General features: G+C 48.9%; 2 protein-coding genes across 2 annotated transcripts; both read right to left on the bottom strand.

The window, feature by feature from the left end:
• Positions 1-1772: 1772 nt before the first annotated feature.
• Positions 1773-20602, bottom strand: LOC149359050 (uncharacterized). The gene is made up of 3 exons (XM_089571229.1): positions 17483-20602; positions 3479-3764; positions 1773-2311 (listed from the first exon to the last, which is right to left on the bottom strand). The coding sequence occupies exons 2-3, from the start codon at positions 3750-3752 to the stop codon at positions 2127-2129; spliced, it is 459 nt and encodes a 152-aa protein (XP_089427355.1). The 5' UTR covers positions 3753-3764; positions 17483-20602; the 3' UTR covers positions 1773-2126.
• On the bottom strand, positions 14057-17559 carry LOC149359051 (uncharacterized). The gene is made up of 3 exons (XM_089571227.1): positions 17010-17559; positions 16437-16544; positions 14057-16013 (listed from the first exon to the last, which is right to left on the bottom strand). Exons 1-3 carry the CDS (start codon positions 17286-17288, stop codon positions 14808-14810), a joined length of 1593 nt encoding a protein of 530 aa, XP_089427353.1. The 5' UTR covers positions 17289-17559; the 3' UTR covers positions 14057-14807.
• Positions 20603-24429: the final 3827 nt, after the last annotated feature.

The raw sequence follows: 24429 nt of genomic DNA, 5'->3' as shown, positions 1-24429 counted from the left end.
AAAAGCCTTCACGTGCACATTGCTCTAGGCACCTGTGCGGACATGTGGTCCCACAGCTGTCGCGGCGGGTGCTGATTCGGTCGTCGCCGATTTGCTCGCTTGGTTCTTGGGCCTTCTGCCGCAAATTCCCCGAGCGTCGCCCAAATCAGAGCAATGCCCGTTTTGTCATTCACTACTCGAAGAACAGGAAACTGGGCGAGTTGGGGTAGACTCATATTTTAGCAGCTCGAAAACATAAAGACAGGAGCAAAAAAGAAAGTCATAAAGAGCTCCTGTGTTGTTTTACGACCTTGCTTTTCTTTCTTTCTTTTTTTGCGCGCTGCTGATTTATGAATCTAATGGAAGAACGCAGTCGCTGTACGCGGCCGGGCGGATAGAAATAGGAAGTTCTTCTTTCTGCGAAGCTCCCAATATTCATGGTATTTCCAGACGACGTGGGTAGAGGTCGCCGGGCTCCGGCAGCGACGGCGCATCGGAGTTTGCTCAGTGTTGGTTGTGAAGTGGCGGAGTGTAGAGTTTGCGTGCTCCTCATTTGTTCCTTCGGCATAGGCAGGAAAGACTTTTATTGCTCTAGAAAGGTGCTAGTAGCAGACGAGAAAGAAGAGATCCATCTTCCTTCTTCTCACAGGGTCGGTGCCCCTATTCCAGGGCTCCGCTGAGCTGGTTCGAATCCCGCGCGAGGCCATACGCATGGCGTTTTTTTTTTTCGTTCGCATAAGTGCTCTAATTTTACGCATAAAAAGAATTGTGTGATATGGCTACGCGAAGTTAGTGTTTTTTTATTATTATTAAAGCCAGTGGCGCAGTAACTCTCACTTCTCAGTGGAGACCTCAACCGCGCCTCGAGGGAATAGAAGAAAGTGGGAGTGAAAGAGGAAAGAGAGAAAGAGGCGCCGTAGTGGAGGGCTTCGGAATAATTTCTACCGCCCGGGTACGCGAATGTCACGCTTTTGTAAGCCTCCCGGAAAGCGTGCTTCGCCATAGCGCTCTTATGCGGTGAAGGCAACCTCTTCGCGAAGTGTGGTTACTTGGCGCCATCGTGCTCATGGGCGCGTATAGTGGGACGAAAATGTGACACCGCAATTGCATTTCTTACATTCAAAGTTTGCTTTTGTGGCGACAATCGTATGAGACCCGCATGAGGCCGGGCAGTGGGCGCTCCAGAGAAAGTGGTATCGGTGCAGGCGAACGTCGGAGTGGGTGTATTCGTGGGGCAACTCGGTGAAGTGCGGCTACTCTATCGCGGTTATCTCTTCTCTGCGATGGAGGGCAACCGTGTGGGAGGTATTACTCTCCTCTTTCTTGGTAATGCCTATTTGTTCGGAACAAAGAACCACTCCTAATCGTGGATCTTGTGTCGTGGTTTTCATCAGCACAGGTTGGCTCACTGGCACAGCACCTGCCTTCAATTTGATTTTGTATCCACAAATAACATCTGTTTGATGCCGTCACTAGGCCCCAAGTATTTTCAGAATGAATGCGCTAAAGATTTTATGACCTTGATGCGTAAATGGCAGCCGCGACATTCAGCCCCTTTTTTCACGCTGTCATATCTATTTAAACAGGAAATAAAGGCGAATAGTTTCGCCACCGGCCGGCACAGCGCTCATGGACTTGCTTCTCGTTGTCCGCTTTTCTCAAACTGCTGATATCACGACAAACCATTTTATTTAGGTGGTTGTTGAGGCATACGGCCTTCCATATGGACAGAATCAGGCTCGTGTAACCTTCTTGAAACAATTTTATTGACAATCGTGGACAATGACAAGTAAGATTCGCCCGGCATAGAGTCAATGCAGGCATATCTGTTACAAGCTGCGTAGATGTAGCTCGCTTTGTTGAAGGAGACCAGCATGAAACCAGAAGCAAAGCTCTCCAGGAGGTTTCCTAGAGAGCCTGCGCTTTTTTCATTGCGAAGCAAACTAACCTATATCTAACTTAAAAGGTCGACATTGAAGTTTTTTTAAAATAAGGTAACTTTGAGTCACTTAAAATAACAAGTGCCGGTCATCTGTGTAATGAAACAGACCAGATTACAGTCGGTACCAGGGAAATGCAGGTGCAGAAGGCGGTGGAGATGAGGGGATGACGTTCTGTGGTAAGGGAACAGTTTCGGGGCGGGCTGCTCAGTAGTGTCCGTAGCCTCCGCCGTGGCCTCCGCCGTACGACTTGCCGACGTGGTGCCTGGCGCCCCACTTGAAATTACCGTCGTAGTCGGTCCTCACGTAGGTGTGCACAGGGCCCACCACGCCGTAGCCGCCCCTCCTGACTCGCCGATGAGACTCGGCCACCACGGGCGCTAGCACGGGCCCTAAAACGAACGAAGAACCACGCTGAAACCCACAGAAAGGCAATTCGGTGGGCCGAAATGAGGTAAAGGGGCAGTGGCTCCTCTGGGTAATTAGCGACGACCGAGTCGAAATTAATTCATTTTATTTTTAACCTATTTATACGTCTCAAGCAACGGCTGCGAGGCACGCCGTAGTGGAAGGTTCCGGGTAACTTTTACCACACAGTTTGAAGTGTACTGAAATCCTTACACCCTGAGGTTTTTGTATTTCATATTTATCGAAATTCTGGCGCAGAAGGCCGGGTTCGAACCCTTCACCTCGTGCTCAGCAACACAGCTCCATATAGGCACTGAGCCATTACAAAGAATCTTACTGCCTTTACGTGGGCGGGTATCTGCTGTGAGACTTTCGATCAATTGTGCGTTCGTAGCTTTCAGAGCCTGATGCCGATTCGAACCAATCATCATACCTTTCATCTCCGCATTAGGCACTGATTTCCGCCACCTCATCTAAGCGCTAACGAAACATGCACTGAACCGAAATAGCTTTCTTTGCCAACATAACTACCTCCACCGAAGGGACCCCTTGTCATTTCTTAGCACTCTTGAGTTTCTCAATTCTGATATGTTTACGGGCGCGCAACTGACCCGCGGGGCCATTTATTCGCGTTAGTTCAGAAAACGTTTCCTTTCCTGTGCATAAGTACAAGACTGTGGCTGCACGTTGAGCATACTTTCTGCCTTTCATGTAACCTCATTTAACCATGCACGGAGTCATACGCAGACGCATGGCGGGTGCTTAACTCAACAGAGGAATCTGGCGCACACACGCTGCGCTCCCTGACTATAATAGGCAGGCCTAAGCCCTTCCGAAACTTCAGACTTGCACGAATAAAGAGGTTCTATGAACGCGCGTACATCAGTTCTCGCTCTCCTCATGGTGAATAATATATTGCATAGAGTCAGGGATCTACATCTCGTTCATCGTCTGGCCGCCAAGGCTACTTCAATAACCTCGTCGTCCACGTGTGGTCGTGCCATCATCAGTCGGTGTTCGACTATGATCTGCGCAGTTACTTTGTTCGAGCATCCTACATGCACATTATTAAAGCAATTAAAGAGCACAGTTTCCGCGACACTAAAACCGTCCCAGGTATACGTACTGATCGTTCTTACAGCGTTACACACCGGAGGCGGCGGAGCGCCTCCTCCTGTTCAGCACCACGGCGGGGCCCGTGATGGACTCGGGCGCCGCCGCGTACACGGGCTGCACGGCCGTGCCGTCGAAGCCGCCGTCGAAGCCTCCGTCACCGCCGCCGCCACCCACGAAGCTACCGCCGTCGTCACCGCCACCAAACCCTCCGCCGAAGCCTCCGCCGTCGCCACCGTCGAAGCCGCCGAAGCTTCCGCCGTCGAAGTCACCGCCGTCTTGGGCCCACACCACCACCAACGCGACGTGCATCAGCACTGCGACCTGTACGCGAGAGCACGTCACAGGAGTTCGGCTTACGCGTCCGCGATGGCCGGTGGAAGCAGGACTCAGCATCGTAAACAAATGACTGCCAGTATGCACGACAGTAGTGATAGAGAGACTACTGTTACGAGCAAGTAACCGCTTTGCGCCAAATACGTCGCGATGGGTTCTACCAAAGTTTTGGTTTGAGCTTTGGTACGACCTGTAGTTGACAGTTCGTAATGAATATACAGAGAAGCAGCGTGAGGGGCGAAGCGCAGAACTTTTCTGAGTATTCATCATAACTGGCTTTCACTGCGACAGCAGTGAGGTCGTGCCTTCCCGCGTGGCCCTTGCGCATGCGTTGCTTGTAAGCTCCGCACAAAGCTTATGCTTATCTGCCGTATAAGAGGGTAACCTGATGCACCGCAATTTCTACACGCGCACACACAAAGTGAGGAAAGAGATAAATGCGCTCAACTGATGAATGGCTGAAGTGCTTCAGTTATGAGGAGGTGGCGTTGGAGGAACTGACCAGACAGCCTGTTGTCGCCTACTCCGTAGTGTTATGAACATTTTTCGGGAATAAATCACTACCTGAGCACACACCTCGGCGCTTCATTTTGAACACCCTTCTCTGATTACGATCACCTTTGGTAGGCAGGCTTTTAACTGCACTGTGTTGCACATCTGTACTGTAGAACTATGCAGCTGTACGAGAGGTGTCCTTACCTTCCAAAGCAATGCCATGGCGAACTGTACGAATGCCCCAGCTGGGTCTTCTGCTCACTGCATGCCTACTCTGGGACACCTCTCGTATATATAGTCGCCCCGGCGTACCAGGAGTGGGAGGCGGGCACTCTTTACAGACCCCATTTTTTTCCTCGCTCCTCTTATTCTCCTTTCCTGCTTAAGCCGCGGACCCGGCGGGTCCTGGGCACCGGGCTCATTAAGGATTTGTCACTTTTCGAGCTCTTGTTTCCTGCTTGCAGCCATGTGCCCACGAAAGGCCGGAGAAAGGAAAACAAAGGCTCCATTTTCAACGCTTCGAGAACGAGCCGTCTCCTCGTTCTTTTCTTTTTTTTCTCTCGCTTTTACTCTCCGGTGTGCTGCCCCGAGCAGAGCAGCAGCAATAGGCCAGCTGTAGAGAGGTTACGCTTCACTGCAAAGAAGAGCGACCCCTTCGTTTCTTGGATACTGGCGACACGCGGTGCCTCTGAACTGCCCTCATGCGCGAGTCGATCCGATCACGTCGCAAACGAATGCCGAGTTCTGCATATGCCACGGGAAAGCTTGGCCACTTTCTCCGCTTGCAAAGCTGGAAAGCTTTTGTTTCCGTATCAAAGGCCGCACGCCACAGACTGCAGGAGTTACGCATTTTATTTGGCACTGTAAGGACCATTGCAACTGGTTATGTGATTAGAAAAGAGTTATTGCATCTAATGATTTAAAGAAAACTTGATCGAAGGTAGTCGGGAGTCAGATGGAATGACGATGCTTCGGAAATTTGATAGAACGATATCACCGGGGTCGCCGCAAAGCAGGAGAAACTCGGGGGGGGGGGGGGTTAAGGATAAAGGCTCGTGTCGTGCAGTAGGTTCAACTCTGCATAAATGGCGGTTATGGTGATGATGAAAACACTAGAAAGGCCAAAGAAAAGCCGGAATGGGAAAGGAAACTAAGTTTGGACAGAAACTAACGAAACCCACTGCATGGTTTTCTGGAGCGGGTAATCATGAAAATGAAAGGAGGACAGAAAATAAGGCGAGCGAGAAAATAGTGGTCTTTGTTTACTTTCATAAATAAATTACCAAATATAAAAAGCATTTCGTAGTTGAAAGAAATAGCCGACCTTCATAATGTGCAGGTGCTGAAAAGAAACACGGAGAAGCTGACCCGAGAGATCTTAGAAGCCTGGGACACCCGCGATTCTTGTGAGCAATGTGCAGCACGATATCTGTAGCCCTATAGAAGAAGGAAGCGAATTTCTTGTGCGACGACGAAGGCAGATAAAAACAAACAAATTAATTGAAAAAAGTACGGGATTCTAGGGTATAGATATGAGGGTGTTTCAAATAAACTTCGCTAGACAGTGCAGCATCGTCCTTGTCTGTGTGTTCCTTCGTTGGCGTTTTTTCTTCTCTGCTGCAGTTCAATAATGTACTAAATAGTTCGGCAATTCTATTGTTGACGTTTAGAAGAAAGCGTTCCGAGAGAGATCGAGAAAACAAAGCCAAACTAAAATATGCGCCAGTTGGCTCTCCGTTTCGGTTTACATCGCGGTACTGCACACCAATACAAACGATGAGACAAAGAAACAGAGTACATACGAGGCGCGAACTCACAACTGTTTATTACATATGTAACACCTGGTTGTTTGGCCGTAATGATAAGCTGTTAACCCTCCCCCCCCCCCCCATTTCCTTAATGTTTTTCATTAATGTTTTTCTATATTTCTGTTAAAGCAATCGAAGGGTCATTGACACACTTTTCAGGATATGCTTCGAAGATTGTTTATGCCTCCCTAGTCTCTCTTTCTATCCTTAAATTTGCATATCCTATTACGTCTTACCAAACAATTAACGTATTTCAAACTTCTGTTTCTGTACTTGTCTGCCGCTTTGTCTCATCTTTTGCAGTGCCCTGTAATAGCGCGCAGTGAATCAAGATCGAGGGAAAGCAAATGCGATCCAAACATGAGTCATCTGGCCACAGCATATTGCATAGAGTGAGCACTCAAAAAAGGAATAAAAGTAATATTGCCGAGCAAGAAAGAAGAACAGAGCTACAGAATACTAACAGAATTATTACAGGAAAGGATTGTGCATCACGGTGGCCGCTCGATTGAGCCCGCTTTTGAGCCCGCGATTTTTTTTTTTTTTTGCGGGGGGAGGGTGGGGGGCGATGACTGAGCACTCGCTGTTATCAGTAAGCGCACACAAAGAGTGTATATGTGATGGGTACGACATGGCTGCTCGGTAGCGACGGAAACAAGAAAAGTCGAACACCACGGATGGGGCCCACTCGCATATCCCAGCGCACTGTCTTCGCGGCAGTGGTGCAGTATACGCACTTCGGGTCGTCATGCCTTTGAGAGCATGTAGTACGACCTTTGAAACGCCGCTCTCAAGTATGAACAGCCGTGTCGCAGCTATGGGAGTGTCGAGTGTTGATTGTCACTGGCGCGTCCTTCCAGTGACGTGGGCGTGGAACCGGCATGGCTGAAGCACTGCCGCTCACGTTTTTCCTGTTGCTTTTGCAGACACATGACGTCTCAGCTTTGAAGGAATGTTGCGGTTGTGCCGTTTCGTGTTCATCGCCTTCGAGTTCTCCCTTTTCGTCTGGGATATGCGCCGACGGATCAAGGAACGCAACTTCGTCTGCTGCTGCCAGGGACGATTCGACGTGCGTCGCCGCTGATTTCGACAGATGTGCCGTACCGGTCTATGAACACTGGTGCAGTGATTCCCTTATCGACAGCCTACAAATACCGAGATCTGGCAGTCAACCAGGGGGGCGTGGAACCGGCATGGCTGAAGCACTGCCGCTCACGTTTTTCCTGTTGCTTTTGCAGACACATGACGTCTCAGCTTTGAAGGAATGTTGCGGTTGTGCCGTTTCGTGTTCATCGCCTTCGAGTTCTCCCTTTTCGTCTGGGATATGCGCCGACGGATCAAGGAACGCAACTTCGTCTGCTGCTGCCAGGGACGATTCGACGTGCGTCGCCGCTGATTTCGACAGATGTGCCGTACCGGTCTATGAACACTGGTGCAGTGATTCCCTTATCGACAGCCTACAAATACCGAGATCTGGCAGTCAACCAGGGGGGCGTGGAACCGGCATGGCTGAAGCACTGCCGCTCACGTTTTTCCTTTTGCTTTTGCAGGTTAGTAACACAAACTTGCACTGTTTTCGCGCGCATTTCGTTTTGCCGGTTCCACCCCATGTGTTATTTGCTTGCCTCAGAACTCACTCGCAACCGAAAGGTTACTCGCGTCGTCGTTTTCGGATATTGCGTCGTATTTCCTTTTATCTGTTGCTGCTACTTCTATGTGGTGATGTTGAGCCTAACCCAGGTCAGTCTACCGCAGAAACTCTGCAGATGCTCCTAGATGGCCAAGATACGATTAAGGCCAAGTTGAGTGCAATAGAACTGACCCAAGTTGAAAGTAAGAGAGCCATGCATGATCTCGGCAGCCGTATCGCATCGATAGAGTCAAGAATAGCGAGCCTTGATGAAATGAACTGTGCAGTTGATGAATGGAAAAAACGATTTGAAGATCAGCAGCGGATGTTGAGTTCAGTAATGGCAAAGGTTGAGCATCTGGAGAACCAGAGGAGGCGTTGCAATTTGCTTTTCTTTGGTGTCGAGGATACAAAACCAAACGAGTCAAATGAGGACTCAGTAGAATGCGTAATTGACGTGTGTAATTCGAAATTAGGAGTTCAATCCGTAAAACTAGAAATTGCTCACAGGTTAGGCAGATTCAAGTCTGGTAGCAACCGTCCTCTAAAAGCGATTTTCGCCTCATACGCTGACAAGCAGAAGGTTTTAAAGAGGGCTTATAAATTGAAAGGAAGTGATGTCAGTATTTCAGAGGACTTTTCTGAGGAAGTACGTAGAAAGAGAAAGTTTCTATGGCAGTTCGCAAAATCACGTGAACAAAGTGGCGACAAGATCAGCCTCAGGTATGACACTCTTATTATAAACGGCGAGAAGTACTTGTTTGATGATAACACAAATGAGGTCGTACCGATAGTGGGTGATAAGGCCAGTGCTACAAAGGAGGTAGGACCGGTTGAGTGACGGTGTCGGCGTAATGCAACGCTTATTTCCTTTCTCGTAATTAACTGCCGTAGCATTAAAAACAAGGTTGATGAATTTGCAGCTCTAATTGATATGGTGAAGCCGTCCGTTATTCTCGGCACTGAATCATGGTTAGCAAATGAAATTGCAGATGGTGAAGTATTCCCAGATCGTTTTAAATGTTATAGAAAGGACAGACACTTGCATGGAGGAGGTGTATTTATTCTTGTGGATGCTTCAATTTCTTCTTACCAAATAAATGTTGCCGATGAATGTGAAGCTGTATGGTGTAAACTGATGCTTAATAACAACAAAGTTATAACTGTGTGTTCGTTCTACCGCCCGCCTGATTCATCAGTTGATGTGTTTGCGCAGCTGGCGGGGACAGTTGACACAATTCAAACAGATTTTATGGTGATCGGAGGTGATTTCAATCTACCTAGCATTAACTGGACTCATCAACCTCACTTCCAGCCCTTTACGAGTCGCTCCTGCCAAGAACTGATCAACTTGGTTGAACTTTATGCATTGCGTCAAACGGTTCTGGAACCGACACGTGGGGATCACATCCTAGATTTGTTGTTCACAAATCAACCTGAATTCGTCAATTCCACTCAGGTGCTACCTGGAATAAGCGATCACAGTGCTGTGCTTTGTGAAATGAAAGTTGAACATGTAAGGAGCGCTGGTACAGCACATAGGCGAGTATATAACTATGAAAAAGCAAACGTAAGGGAGATAAACGAAGAGTTGAATAAGTACCGAACGATCTTTGAAACGCATGCCGATAACTCTGGAGTGGTTGAACTATGGTCTAGATTTAAGGATAAGATGTTTGAACTGAGGCAGTGCTTTGTTCCGGCATGGATATTAACGAAGAGGAGGAGTAAAAGCAAACCATGGTTTACTCGGGAGCTACGCAGTATTACGCGCAAAAGGCAACGTGTTTACGTTAAATTTAAAGGAAATCCGACGCGTGAGAATTGGTTCAAGCTTCAGGAAATTGCCGGAAGAATGAAAGTTGCTGTGGCAGCTGCAAAGAATTCGTTTGGCATTTCAATGGAGACGAAATTAAAAGAAAATCCAAAGGAATTTTGGAAACATGTAAAGAGAAATGGAAAAGACTCTGTAACTATACCACCTCTTGTTTCTGGTGACACCTTTGTTGACGATGATGCACAAAAAGCTGAGTTCTTTAATAAATATTTCGGCTCTGTTTTCAGCTCTGAAATCGAACATGCCGATATGAATACCCCGAGTTTCCAGCCAGTGGCGAGTGTTATGGATGATGTTGTGATCAGCATCAACGGTATACAGTCTCTGTTGCAGAATCTGAAGATTGCTAAGGCTGGTTGTCCTGATGACTTGCCAAACAAATTCTACAAACTGTGTGCTGAGTCGGTTGCACCCTACTTAAAGATAATTTTTGAAAAATCGCTTGAAGAATCCTGCCTTCCAGATGACTGGAAAATTGCAAGTGTTGTGCCAATCTACAAATCTGGCCCTCGCAACACTGTATCAAATTATAGACCGGTATCTCTAACTTCAGTTGCGTGCAAGATACTCGAACATATTTTGTTCACCAGTATAGCAGCACATATGGACGCACATTCATTGTTTAATCCTCGTCAGCATGGTTTTCGAAGGGGCCTATCGTGTACTACGCAGCTGACTGAATTTGCGCACGATTTGGCTGAGGCACTGGACAGGCGACTTAGCGTGGACTGCGTGTTTTTGGACTTTAAAAAGGCCTTTGATACCGTGACGCATTCTTTACTAATTCAAAAAATGTCTTTTTACAATATTAGCCCTCAAGTGATATCATGGGTAAACGATTACCTATGTTTACGGCAGCAGTTCGTGGTTATGAATGGCGCCGAGTCTCAAAGAGTGCAGGTTGTGTCTGGTGTTCCCCAGGGCTCCGTGTTAGGACCACTATTGTTCCTGCTCTACGTGAATGACATTGGTGACGGAATAGTATCTCAAATGCGGTTATTTGCGGATGACTGCGTTCTTTATAGTGTTGTCACTAGTGATCGAGATGCGGAAATGTTCCAAGAAGATTTGAACAGAATCTCAGAGTGGTGCGTTAAATGGAATATGAATTTGAATTTGTCCAAGACTGTCCATATGAAGTTTACAAGAAAGAAAAACCCTGATGTGTATTCATATGTTATTAGGAACACAATGTTAGAACAGGTATTCGAATTTAAATATCTAGGCGTTTATTTTACTCCTGATTTGAGCTGGCGCCGTCACGTCGATTATATCTCTGCTAAAGCATGCAGAAACTTGGGATTTCTTCGCCGAAATGCAAGCACTTTTCCACTGTCATGTCGTGACATTTTATTCAAGACTTATGTCAGGTCGGTTCTGGACTACGCGTGCACTGTCTGGGACCCGCCTACTGCTAGAGATAAAGATAAGTTGGAGAGGGTGCAGAACATTACCTCTCGTTTCGTGTCTGGCACACGCGGGGCTCGTTACAGTGCATCGCGTACGAAGGATGCACTCAACTGGGAATTGCTTGACACGCGCCGACAGAAGTTGCGTCTGAAGCTGTTTCATGCTGTTTATTATTCAACTGTTCGGGTTGAACGCGAAAGGTATGTGCAGGAGCCTTTTTATAGATCCAACCGTGTTGACCATGTTTTTAAAGTCCGCGAATTCGCGGCAAAAACTGAATTGTTTAAAATGTCTTTCTTTCCGAAAACCATTAGAGAATGGAACAGACTACCGAGCGATGTTGTGAGTGTGACATCAAATGATGCGTTCTTTCGTTCTTTAATGATGTGATGCGATTGTGATGTTTTCTTTTGAAGTGAGATGTACATGGTGAAAGTTTTATGCTTGTAACTCTGCCTGCGAGCGGAGGTGTCATGTGTGCTTCTTTGTTGTACATTGCACCCCCCCCCCCCCCCCCCCCCCCCCCCCCACTGTAATGCCACGGCGCTGTGGGTTCCTTACTAAATAAATAAATAAATACCAAGCACAGGATTACGAGTTCGACACCAGCAGGCATGCGGCAGCTGTTTGGTCCCGGTGGCATGCTAGCAGCCCGAGGGCAGAGTACGAAGCCACGCTCACGCAATAAGTCTCCGGAGAAAGGCAGAAAACGCCATGAATGCACCTTATTTTTTGCGCACGGTGTTGGGTACGTACGTGTTCCTGAAGCAACAACGTTCTTCGGTCGGCTGGGTTCATCAGTCATGACTTATCCAAGTTTACATAGGCTTCCCCTGTTATCCAAAACAATGAAAAACTTGGACGACGTTTAACCTAACCTTAAGGGTACAATACGATGGCATTTGAGATTCCTCGCGCGCAACTGTCCCTTCGCTTTCGTAGATTCATAGACCGCGGGGAGTCCTCGTACCACTCTTGGTGATGTGGTGCAGCGGTTAAGCTATGCGCCGCTGCTCCGGAAGGTGGCTGTTTCTAACACTGCTACAGGTGGGGCTTGTGATACCCAGGCTGCTGTTCCCAAGCTCCCTTAAGGCTCAGTTGTGCTCAGACAGTTCATCAGGAGGCTGTCTATCTCTCGACTAACGAGTGGCAACTGGAATGCGCCTCTGCACGTAAAGCGTGATTGAATCTGTGAAAGGCGAACGGGAAGGGAAAGACACACAGATAACCGGCAAAAAGGATAAAAGCTGTCCTGGCTTCCACGCTTTAGGTGAAAACCCCGAAGAGCCACTTTAACTTTCACAGGCATGCATCGTCTTCAAAGGTATCTATTTTTAAGCACCACTTTAGAGCGGCCACCTGAGCGTTCGGGCGTCCCTCCGGAGACAGCCGGTGAAAACACTTCTGCGAGTCCCAGGCGCCACAAGTACGGAGGTCCGAGCCTTTCGAGTTTCTTAGATGTGTAGAGAGATAGACGCTGTACAGGGCGCTTTGTTTGTCCCTTCGCCGTTCGCTGTATTCAGAAGCGGGTACGCAGCCATAGAACCGACAACCATTGTGACTGTGCAGTTCGTTGAGTGCTCCTCCGGCGTCGGTGACCTCGCCACAGCGGCGAGTGCGCACAAACGATGACGACCGTTTCTTCCATCGCGGTGCACGGAGCTTACAAGGGCAGCCGACATGGTCACGTGTTTTCGAGCACGAACATCTCAGCGCAGTGGAAAACACTTTGGCTGGAATCCCTGTTGCGATCGCCTCCGACCGGATGACGAACAAGGTGCCGCACAAGCCAGATTTTTTTTTTTTTTTGTGTGTGTGTGTGTGTGTGGGGGGGGGTGGGGGGGGGGGGGGGCAGGCGTAGGCCTGCAGAGGCCTTACAATATCCTCCCGAGATGTCCACGGAGACTCTCATCGAAAACGTTGCAGCTTGTTATCCTTTTGGAAAGTGCAGGCAGTATGTCTTTCTTTGTGACGCGTTCTCTGTTGAGCTCGTATCTTCCCTCGCACGTGCTCTTTACCCCGCTCGCACGTGCGCTTAGTGTCCGCATTTCTTCTCTTTTTGTGTCATAGCTTTTGTGTGTTTGGTTGGTTCGTCGCATACATAAAATGCGTGTAAATATGCCTGTGCCAACGATAGACACCGTTCCTGGCATCTGTCGGACCGATCTCACTTGGAACGCGTGACAGAAAATCCGGCGGCGTCGGAGCCGGCGTCTTGAGCGGAAAATCTACGCATCGCTTAACCGCTGCACCAGTGCACCAGGAATGGTATGAGGACTTCCAGGGATATATGAAGGTCGAGAATGACGATTCACGCATATATGGGCATTAAACCATTAACGCTGTCGCATCATGCCCATGAGGTGGTGCTTCAGTGTCCCATCTACTTTTTTTTTAATTAAATGAAATCGAAAATAAATACTCGCACCGAGATGCCGATAACAGGCGAGGAATCTAGGTACACATTTCCTACACGCTACGTCCCCGCTGCTGCCTGTGGATGCTTACAAGTGACGTAACCAGAAGAGTGCAAAAAGGTTTCTTCAGTGACAACCTTCCTTGTATTGTTATACGAGATCTAAACATTAAACAGCATGCATGCATTCCTGCAGTGGGGTAATCTAAGCGTACCATGGATTTGACTAAGTTTTTTGCTACAGTTCTGGGGATAACAAAGCTTTTATTTGAATCCTGCACACACGCTCTGCGATCGATTACGTGGCACGGAGATGTCGTCGTCACAGGCCTTGGTACGCACTTTGCTGCTGTTTCTGTATTATTTCAGCATAAATAGGTAAGCGTGGAGTCCGAAGTTTTCTTATTAATCGTGTGTTTAGAAACAACACCTATAGACAAAACAAAAGTGCAATACACGTGGACTACAAAACTACCATATCGAAGTGCAGTCCGATTTTACCAGCTTATTAAAAGTATGTGTGGCTATGAACGCATACGATAAGAAATAAAAAGTCATTAAAAAAGAACAGCCAAGGTTCCTGCGACATTTCACGCGTGTCTGCATTTGCAAATCAAGTTTAAAAAAAAAGAGTATTTCATCCCATATTATGGGGATAAAAAAAAACAGCCAGCAGACTATGGATATGTGTAATGAACTTTATTCTTGCAGCTTCTGATGTAGCCGCGTTGGCACCAAGAAAGAGGAACTTCACCAACCATTACGAGGAACATTGGAACGGTCCGCCCTTGAGCAAATGTACCGCGCACAATGTGAACTTGTACTGAGATTGCAGAGCCAAATGCGTAGAGTGGAGATCTAAAATGCGTGGCAAAGACAGACGCATCTGCTCTGATGAACTCTTGCACCAGAAGAAAGAAGTACAATGAGAATATCACGTCTTCAGTACGTACAGTCATTCTTCCAACTCAAGTCCTTTGTCCACTTCAGTGTCAGGTAAAAAAAAAAAACGGACGGGTTAGGCTAACACCAATAGCATCCGTGTCTGACTGCGCTCTTAACCAAACAATAAGACACGGCTGCTGCTATTTTTCACGACAGTGAGTCTCCGCTGACGTCGTTAAGAAGGCGTGCGAAGCTCGTTGTCAGAGAGGTCCATGATTGGTGGGTATCCGAAACACAATCTCGCCCCAGAGAGGCCGGATGGCCAAAGTCGCCGGGAAAATGGCACTGCGCTTCGTGGCGGTAGCTTTCCTCGACGAAAGCGAAGCCAGGAAGCGGTATCTGAGCCAGGAGCGAGCGCGTGCGCCTTCTGGAATGCGTCGGCGCATCCGCTACAGCTCTTTCCGGCACGGTTCTAGGGAAACTTCGTCTGTGGCGAGAAACGATTGCACTCGCAGGAGGCCTGTGGACATAATACATTGTCTTCGCGCCCCTAGAACGGGAATGGCACGACCGGCGACAGGAAAGGCGCGTGGTACGGCCACTTGAGCTGGCCGAAGGGGAAGCCCGGGAAGGCGGCCGGAGGCAGCGAGTGGCCCAGGTGCGCCGAGTGGAAGAAGGGCGACGCCAGAGCGGGGTTCGCGTAGAAGGCCGGGTGGAACAGAGGCTGGCGGGGCGCGTACGAAAACTGCGGCACTCGGGGAAAGTACGACGACCCAAACGAGGCGGCCGGTTGCGAGAACGCTGGGTGAGGGAAGGGTCTCGCGGCAGAAGACACTCTGAACGGGAAGCCACCGTGGAAGGCCACTTGGAATCCTCCCGGTCTCCTGTGGTAAGAAGGCACCGAGATCGGGTGGAAGCCAGTAGGTCCGATGATGTGGACGTCCGCTCCGCTTACGTAGAACGGGTATCTGGGCAGGTGGACGGAGGTGTGCTTGGGAGGCGCGACACTACCGGCACCGGGCACCTTTGCAGCAGGAGGGGCAGACTCCCCACTGCCGTTGGCATCGTCCGCCGGAGGTGCTGAGCTCGCTGGCAAGGGTCCAGGTGTGCTCACGGGTGGGAAGACGGAAGGCCTGGGCTTGGGACGGCGAGGCGGAGGCTTCTTGGTGACATCCTCGCCGGCGGAGAGAATTTCTGGCGGTGCAACGTCGCCTCCCGTTTGGGCGACGGGAATGGTTTCCTCGGCCTCGTGACTGGCAGGCTTCCCCTCTGTCTCGGTAGGCGCAGCGCTCGTCGACGGAGGCGCTACTGTCGAAACACTGGGTGTCGCCCTCGACGTAGAGACAGGAACCTCAGGAACTTCTGGAGTCCCGCTTACTTCGACAACTGGAGAAGTGGGTTCCGTCGCGGGAGCGGCGGTCTGGTCGTCACAGTCGCAAGGCTCCTCCTCAGTGGCACCAGACTGGTCACCCGTGTGGTCTACGGTGAAGGCTACTGATGGCACAGGGCCGACGGGGGGCGAACGGCTTATGGTGGCGCCGGCAGGGTCCTTCATGGGTTGGACTCCTGGCTCGTTTGTTCGCACGTCGGCACGAAATCCTTGCGCGTCAGCCACATAGTTGACAACACGCACTCGGCCATCGATGTCTCGCAGTCCGTAAGATCCCACCTTGACCCCGTTGGTGCTCTGTTCCTTGTGAAAACTGCTGCCCGATGAATGGACAACGTCGTAGCCAAACCTGTAGTTTCCGTTGCTCTGTAACGAATAATACGGGAAGAAAATGCTACACACCACAAGAAATTAATAAAAAAAATGACTACTATATCTCATGTATAACTAGGGGTAAGAGTACGATAGTTTTTGTTTTTGTTATAAGCCAGCGTCGTGCACGGTTTTCACGGTGCAAAAACACGGATTTAGCTGTTAACGAAAAACGTGCTCTAAATGCACGCGCTCAGTGAACATCGTCATGCTTTAGGGGACATTTTTAATGAAAGCCCAGGATCTTGCTGACGCTGTGAACACACTATCAGCAATGGTCAGCAAGAGTAATCACACTTCGCCATTGTCTTTTGCAAGTTACACTAGTGAAAAGAAGGCAATCAAGCTATAGCAATTTGGACAAACTGCTTTGCTTAGAGCAAGAGCATGGGCAAGACCGGTGAAGAACGCACTCACGTCCTGTGTCTTGAAGTGCGTGCTCGTGCCGGTGCGGGTCGCAACCCTCTGCTGGTTGACTGCACCGCCACTCGCAAATGCGAGCACAGACGCCAGCACTAGGACACGCTGCAAGCAAGGAAGTCAGGTATTAGGTCTTGCACAACAAATATTGCTTGTGCTATGAGCACCGATGACGCCAATCCGGAAGTAGTCCTTTTAAGACTACAGCAGTTACTTGAGCAGCAGTGTAGTGATAATAAAGGGTAGGTCGGTAATTATATGCATGCGGAAATAACTTTCCATGGGTGTGTTCAGGAAGCTACAAGCGCGAGGCAACGGTAACTCATACATACACCAGCAAAACACACGTCTGGAAGCCGTCGCCTCGTGCTCGCGGTTCATGCTGAGTAGACAAAAAATTCCACGAGTCTAGAGACAATACACCCTCGTTTTGAAACGCCAAATGGGAAAATTCGACGACGTTATAAATTTCCTACGAGTACGTCAATTCCCAGATAATTTATTTTTAGGCTTGCGCAACCACACGCTTTGCTGCTTGCAAAGCGAAAAACAGCAACATGCGTTCCTCACCTGCATGGCTCTCAGCTCCGGGACCACCGCGACGCGCGCGCACCGTCCTTTTCCTGGTTGTGAGAAGTCGAAGAATCCGCCACGGTCTCTCGCATTAAGCCCCCGAGCGAGAAATGGACATCCGGAGGGGGAACGACTTCCCTTTATAAAAGCAACGCCCCGGTGTCTAACACAAGCAGCAACCGGCGGGTCACGTGACTGCCCCGCTCCCGTGTAAACGGCCCGGACAGCGTCATCACCTCGCCTTCCCGAGGGAAGGAAGCGCCGTTTCAAGTTCATCCTCCCTGCCTCCTCGCCGCTTTCGCTGCTGCCCCGGCAGGTACGAAAACAAACGGCGGCCGAAGGGGGGGAGGCTCCGCTGCCGTCACAACCGGACAGGCCCCGCCAGAGGACGTGAACCCGCGCCAGCAGCGGTCACTGCGACCGGCAGACGCGGCGAGGGCGCTCCATTAGGCAGCGCGCCCGCCCATTACCCGTCACGAATGTCCGATGCCTGCAGAGCGGGGACGGCCCGCAGCTCGAAGCCCTTCCAGGCCCGCGGCCGTCCAGTGTGCAGTGGAGCGGCCCTTCCTCGTGCGGCGTCTGGGATGACTACCCCTTCGCGGATGTCGTCGCACGGGCGCGCCGATAAGGCCGATGGCTCATTGCCCCGCTCGGAGACAGGAAGAAAACAAACAAGGGCGCGGAGGCAGTTTTGCGATGATCCCTGCCTGATGACAAATAGGCTGCCCCGCAGTGTTCGTCTTATTCCGAGAAGGAAAGGAGGCAGCAGTGATGTATAGAGGCGGGATAATAGAATCAAACGCAAGAAGGATTGCCGGGGCTTTAACTCAAAGCTCAGAGGCTCAGCCGGAGTGATGAGGTCTGGCGGAAAGCTTGTTGGGATGGGGTTGCCGCGCCCGGCGCTTACAGGGGAACCAGTGATGACTGGGAGCGGCTTTGCATCTAGAATGAACGCAAACTGGCTCTAGCTGATGATGATAGTTAATTAGCAAGTTACCGTGCTGAGCCACACATACTCGACGAATTAGCCTCAAGGTGTGCACTAATACGGAAGAAGATTTCCAGGATGCATTAGCCGAGAGAGGGGCGAGTAGTATTTGCAATACCTTCTGGCGCAAGTGTGGTTTCATGATTAGAAAAGGCGACAACCACATTCTACTTCAAGCCCCACGTAGCGCGTTCGCGAGACACCAGTTATTAGAACAGTAATATGCGCCTCAACATCACCTTGTGCGTATTGCACATTTTTGTCTGCGATGGGACAGCTATGGACTCATCTGCGCGATGACAACGCGGTGCTGATGCGCGTTCCTTACTTTCGCCACCGTCAAACCCTGTTTTTCAAAAGAAAGACTGCACAAATAAACAATAAAAGTTGATCCTATTTAGAATTCGCTGAGTCCCTGTGTTTTGCATACTGCTGCTTACTTTCGTGGGCGCTTTATTTCGCTTCTCCACGCAAAAAAAAAAAAAAAAAAATCATCTGCAGTCTGCCCGCGCAATGAATGTAGCATGTAAACGCAGCGTTTTCTTTACGGACGACACTCCTCTAGGCCGGTCAAGACTAAAATAAGTGGCTCCCAGCCATAACTAAACGAAAGCAAAGTTCGGAAACGAAGCAAAAGTGGCTGGGGCCAGCACGTGGTCAGCTAATGCGAGCTGACGTCGTCGCCCGCGTAAACGCTGCGATCGGCTCCCAGCAGCAAAAGCCAGCGGCCTCTCCATCTTCGAGGTGACGGAAGGGAGCAATCGGCGTCGGCGCAACGAGCCGAGCAGCGCACGCGCTCGGAAGCCAGTCTCTCCCTGCTCCCCGTAGCCGCGGCGCGCTCAGCAGGACGGAGTATCGCTTCCCCTCAAAGCTGTACGCCGGCCTTGAATCAATAGGCTCTGCATGCGGTGCCCAGTTGGGCGCGCGCGATGCCAACGAACTGTCTTTCGGAGAAGGTTGGGTGGCCCCCGCTCGGGGGTACGTTGCGGCCGCCGTGATTATGGTAATGCGTGGAGGCCAACGCGGCTAAACACGGGCAGGCATCGCCCATTCCTGTGCAGCGGGAGCCGCGCCTGACATCTCGGGGAGCGTAGAAGAAGGCGCCAGCCAGCGGTGCCCATCCTTCCTCGGGCCTGTCCCTCGCGTATGCGAGCCTCCGCTTGAAGCGCCTCGAAGCGGCTGTCCGGTCACCAACCTCACGAAGACGCGCGGAGCGCACGTGATTGTCCCACGCGTGTGTTGTCCCCTCGGCAAAGGCATCGGTCCTCCGAAGACACGGGAGAGTGACACTCGAAGGGCAGGGTGGTGTGCTCCGTTGTGGACGTACGTACTGTTTATGTATATTTGCAATGCAGAAATGCATCATTCTAGAGCGGCTTGCAGGCAAGATTTTGAGGCCCCACTTTAACCTCCGTAGACCCAACATCGTATCCAAACTGCAAAATTGCCCGCACAACAATACAGGTACAAGCTCAGCTTCAAAACAATAAAAAACGCCCTGCCCTGAAGAGCTCATATTGTACACACGGCCGCGTAGGTAGTAACATATCGGTTACCCTTGTCATCAAGGTGATCTCAGAAAAAGATGAACACAGAGAAGAGGAAGTAGGAAGTAGTGTAAACGGTACCGTAAATTTAAGTATACAACCGGTAAGCTATACATGATTAAAAGTTAAAATTTTGGGTTTTGTGGAATATGGACTATACAACATTGGCTTTTTTTTATATATATATCATCCATTACAGCATGAAATACCCAGTGGGATTATATGCACGAAGTGCGCCAGAAGTGAGCCAGAAAGTCAGGGCTAAGCCCTGCTCGGTGTATACGCCAAGTATAGACTGTACTCCAGAAATTGCGGGTGAACACGAAGAATACAGCATGGACTTCTGTGCGCAATCGAAGGGAATGTATTCAAGCAGCTGTTGCACCCCGTGCTTCAGGTGTTTGACACCGTTTTTTTCTTTCTCTACTAAACATCACAATTTATTGTAACACCTTCCTTCGGTTCAATGACGATCGCGACAACAATGACGACGGAATCGCGACTGCCTCTGTAAGCAGTCTATATGACGCAACGGCTTCCTCGTGTCCACTAGCCGAAGAGTAAAAACATGAACAGAGCGAAGGACGGGGCGGAAAAAAGATGGAGAACACCAGCGCTGACGAGAAGCGTTGCGTACAAGTTGGATTGTGAATAGCACGAGAAACAAACGATGCGAAAGAAAGCTGTCCGCGTTTTTTCAAGAATTAACTTAAGCCAACAAGCCAACCAAACGAACAGCGATAAACTCGCCAGATTCACCACCCTTCTGCCGCATTTAGTTTTGTTTTTTCGTTGTCTCGCAAGAACCATGAAACTGGTTTTCTTTTTCGAGGTTTGGGCGCTTCAGGGCAATGTGAACTGCCCAGGTGAACTGTCGATTCTTGTTGTCCAGCCGCGCCCGTAGCTTGTCCAGAGAGTCACGTGATCTGCGTTTATGGCGCAATTAAAAGCCAGTCACAGCATGGTATTGCCGCTGAAGGTCAGACTGGCTTCACTCCTGTGCCACTGAGAGCTGTGGGATTTGAAGGGTCACAGATCACGGAGGACAGTAACCCTTCGCTGGCACGGTGAATGAAGCAAAAGAAGAGATAGAGGGGAAGGGGGGGGGGGGGGGGGGGGGGTGCTATTTAATATTTCGGGTATGTTATAGACCCTAAACTTTCCCACTGCCTGATGAACCAAAATGTGTGACCGCATAGAAAGTGCTGGGAGCATGTGTGCAAGGGAGATGCCGAAACAGTGTCCACCTCTGAAGGACGTAAAGTTCGGCGAATTTGTTCGTACCTGACACGATTACAATAGCCCGAAAGACGATGACAGGGCAAGACCATAGAGTTTCTTACTATTACCTAGAGGGAAAGCTGGCAAGCCGTCTATGGGAGTTTGCATGGAGACCCCACGTGACCACCTCAGCCACCATGGGCGCTCAAAGCATCATGGGGCGGTGAGCTACTTGTTGCGGAACTGCAACTTTTGGCCAATAAATAATAGAAAAATTAAGCTGTTTGATAACTACAAACGTCCTAACATTCAATATCTTGTCTAATGATTGCAACAAACGAGCAGAAAAGTATTTAAGTGCAAAGTTTGCCTAAAATAAGAGATGTCTATAGCTTTCCTATTGGCCAAGTGATGAACACTAAAAAAACTAATATTTCGTAGTTAACAGGCGCACTTTTAAAAGTAAATATGTTTTCAAAAAAGATGTTGTTGTTCAGATACTTTAAGAGGTTTTTTAATGGCATTTCGGAAGAGTAAAACCTTTTATTGGCGTCGTGTGTCGTCGAGTTTTCACTACTATGGCTTTTGCACACTGCGCTCGCGCGAAAGTCGTCTGCGCACACACAAACAGCGTTTTCGGAATGAAACATCTCAGTAAAGCCACTCCGTGTTCCCAAAAAAATACAACTGTTCTGCAACAAGTAGCTCACCGCCCCATGATGCTTTGGGCGTCCATGGCGGCTGAAGTGCAGCGCCGCCAGCTTTCCCTCTAGGTAATAGTAAGAAACTCTATGGGCAAGACAGAGCTCTTTCTTCTCTGTCCGTCGTCTTTTCCGCTCTTATAGCCACTGTCCACCTGTTCATCAAGCGTGCATATAATACGTATGTCATGAACTGATTTGAGCTTTCTGTTAAAGGAGCAAGGACACTAAATTTTGGTTGTGCGTTCTTTCTTTGGCATGGCGCGCAAGACAAATAAGTATAACCACGTGGAAATCTCTTAAGCACCCCAAAAGATCTATAATTGCGTTTTTTTTTTCTTTCGTGGTGCATCGATTTCAACAGCCGAACTGTGACTATGACGTCACAGATTAGTTGAGACAATGGTGAAATCACGTGAGGCATACAAATCCAATGATGCGATAGCTGCCTGTTCACTTATTGTCCTGCCAGCTCTTGGGGCAGGCTGATGAGTTGGAGTAAATTGAAAGGACTAATCAGCGGTTACTTCGCAGTTTTTGAATGCCTCAGGTGACACTAACGTTGTTTCAACTTAACTCTGACGTCATAGCCATCATTCAGCTATTTCAACCGAAACAACTTCAGGATAAAAATGTAGTTATAAACTATTTAACGGAAATGGGCGAATTCAACGTGATGATCTATTATGCTAGTGTCTTGCGCACCATTCCGAATTTTAAAAAAAAGACACTCAATGAGAAATTTAGTGTTTCACATCCTTTAAAGTATACTTGCAGCTTGATTTGTACCGCTGCGGTTACGATTTGCGCCCATAAAAATTAGTAAATTCCCCCGGCCCAACACGTAGAAGGAGAGGGGTCTTGGATGAAATGGTACATAAACGTGAAGAAGGCAAGTGTGTTTGGAAAGTATACATGGCGCATTGCTGTCCTAGCTTGCGGTTGAGTTCCATGACCTCATAAGTTTCATTTGTCAGGTGATGCTCCATTCGGGTTTCTTCCCTTTTTCACGGAATTTTAGCAATAACATAAGGTAAAAAGGAAACTTCCATGATTTTTCGGCGAATTATAAGGGCCGAATTTATTTTTTTTATATATATATAGCTGGCTTTTACAAACTGCAGCAGTGAAGGGCCAGAAACAGGAATTTTGGCGTTTAATTAAAGTTATTCTGGTTCATGCATGCGTCGACTAACATTACAATCCGCTATCACCCACGTAGAGGTCGTTAGTCTCTTTTGGAAAACTTCTTGTTGATTGAGTTTATTTCTCGATAAAGCGAGGGGAGACTGGAACTATAGGCCCACCACTCATTCTGTAAAAGCTAGCGCTGTTCACCCCCCCCCCCCCCCCCCTCCCCCCCCTTTCCCCCGCCAAGACGCCATACAGCAATTTAGCCCATACTACCTCCCCTCTAGAAGACGCTCCTCTCCCGAAAGCGGAGTAGCTGACGAAAGCAAAACAACTCCGGAAGCAACGACAAAGAAAAAAAAGGACGAAACGACCCAAGGCACTTCTCAAGAGAAGGAAAGTAGCGACCCCGCTGCCCTGGAGCAGCGGAGGAGGACACGGCTTTGTGCTCCGGAGTGAAGAAACACTAGCTAATGGTCCTTTTTCCAGTAGCGAAGTAGGCTCCCTCCCATTTTTCTGCGAAAATTCATTTCCAACGGTGAGGTGGGTTTATTTTTCGCCTAGCCGGAGCAGATAGGCGTGAGTTATCCGTGAACTAACGCTCCGCGCCCTTCGCGCTGCATTGACCCCTTTGATCCGTGACTGAAGGACGCTGGCGAAACTGGCCGCGCCTTTTTCGCTTGAGGCCGGCGCGTGCGAGGACCACGCGTGCTTCTGCGAGGACCCAGAAGATGCTAGCACTGCAATTACTGTCCCGCAGTTGATCGAGGAAACGTTTTTCGCGGAAGAACACATGCAGTATCTCCTCTTCATTTTCACCTAACATAGTCGGTAAAAAAGGCGGAGGAAGAGGTTTGGCGTATGCGCAAAACGTTTCTGCATAAAGGTCCATTGGCCGAGATCGTCCACCGCAACAGTCACGCATTCAAACATGCTATTGGCTGCTAACGATTAAAATAATCATTAGTATTTGGTGTATGTGCTTTCGCACCCATGATAGGATATCATATTAAAGAAAAAAGTATCAAGTCGGCAAAAACCCACGGCATGATGGGCGCTGTGTTACTCAGTTGACCAATCGTAGCTCTGAACGAAATCAACATTTTAACGCTCCACGCTAACAAGCATGTCGGAGGCGTGAAAGTTATTTCAGTTAGAATTTTGTCTTGTGATTAACCTTTTGCTAAAGCAGTAATAAAAGCTTTAAAACGAATCATTTTGCTTCACTGCCGGCGTAAGGGATAATTAGCGTAGTTCTTAATTTTATAATAGCGTAAAATAAACACGAAGGCACTTAGTTCCACCTGCGAAATTCCGAAACACGTGTACTGCTTTTCGAGGGGACCCTCGTTATAGCACGTGTGGCTTGAGCAAATAAAGCGACATATATAGTGTTACCCGAAATCAACACTACGCTCTTTCACGAGACACTCATGAGACAAGTGCCAACTCGTACCTTCTACCTGTCAAGAATGCCCTAAATAGTGCGTTGCTCGTTACAGTGGCTTATCAGCAACGCCAGACGCGTAACGAAGAGGATTCAGGTTACATGCATACGTTATAAATCAAAATCTGACGAACGAGCGAGACTGTTACGCAGTAATTTTGTATTAACTGAATATGTATTTTAACGAAACGCAAATCCCAAAAAATTGCACTCACATATTTTTGCTTCATTTCAACAAAAACGAGATCTTCACCGTAACAACTTTCATAATATCAAGTGCCCGCTACAATTTTCCAACCGAAAATCCTTGTTCACAAACGGCAAACTCGCATTCTTGCTCTAAATGGGAGTGTGGAGATGTCCCTTTATCCGTGTGAGAGGG

The sequence above is a fragment of the Amblyomma mixtum genome, chromosome 2 (genome assembly GCF_055824585.1).
Source record: "Amblyomma mixtum isolate Tamu chromosome 2, ASM5582458v1, whole genome shotgun sequence".
Lineage (NCBI taxonomy): Eukaryota > Metazoa > Arthropoda > Arachnida > Ixodida > Ixodidae > Amblyomma > Amblyomma mixtum.
This window is presented reverse-complemented; position numbering and strand designations above follow the sequence as displayed.

Excerpts from the sequence above, each read along its gene's own strand:
- LOC149359050 (XM_089571229.1), bottom strand. The coding sequence starts at position 3,752 with ATGCACGTCGCGTTGGTGGTGGTGTGGGCCCAAGACGGCGGTGACTTC. Across the intron at positions 2,312-3,478 it reads GAGGCGCTCCGCCGCCTCCG|GGCCCGTGCTAGCGCCCGTG; the intron begins GTGTGTAACGCT and ends CGTTCGTTTTAG.
- LOC149359051 (XM_089571227.1), bottom strand. The coding sequence starts at position 17,288 with ATGAACTTGAAACGGCGCTTCCTTCCCTCGGGAAGGCGAGGTGATGAC. Across the intron at positions 16,545-17,009 it reads CGGAGCTGAGAGCCATGCAG|CGTGTCCTAGTGCTGGCGTC; the intron begins GTGAGGAACGCA and ends CCTTGCTTGCAG. Across the intron at positions 16,014-16,436 it reads CGCACTTCAAGACACAGGAC|AGCAACGGAAACTACAGGTT; the intron begins GTGAGTGCGTTC and ends TATTCGTTACAG.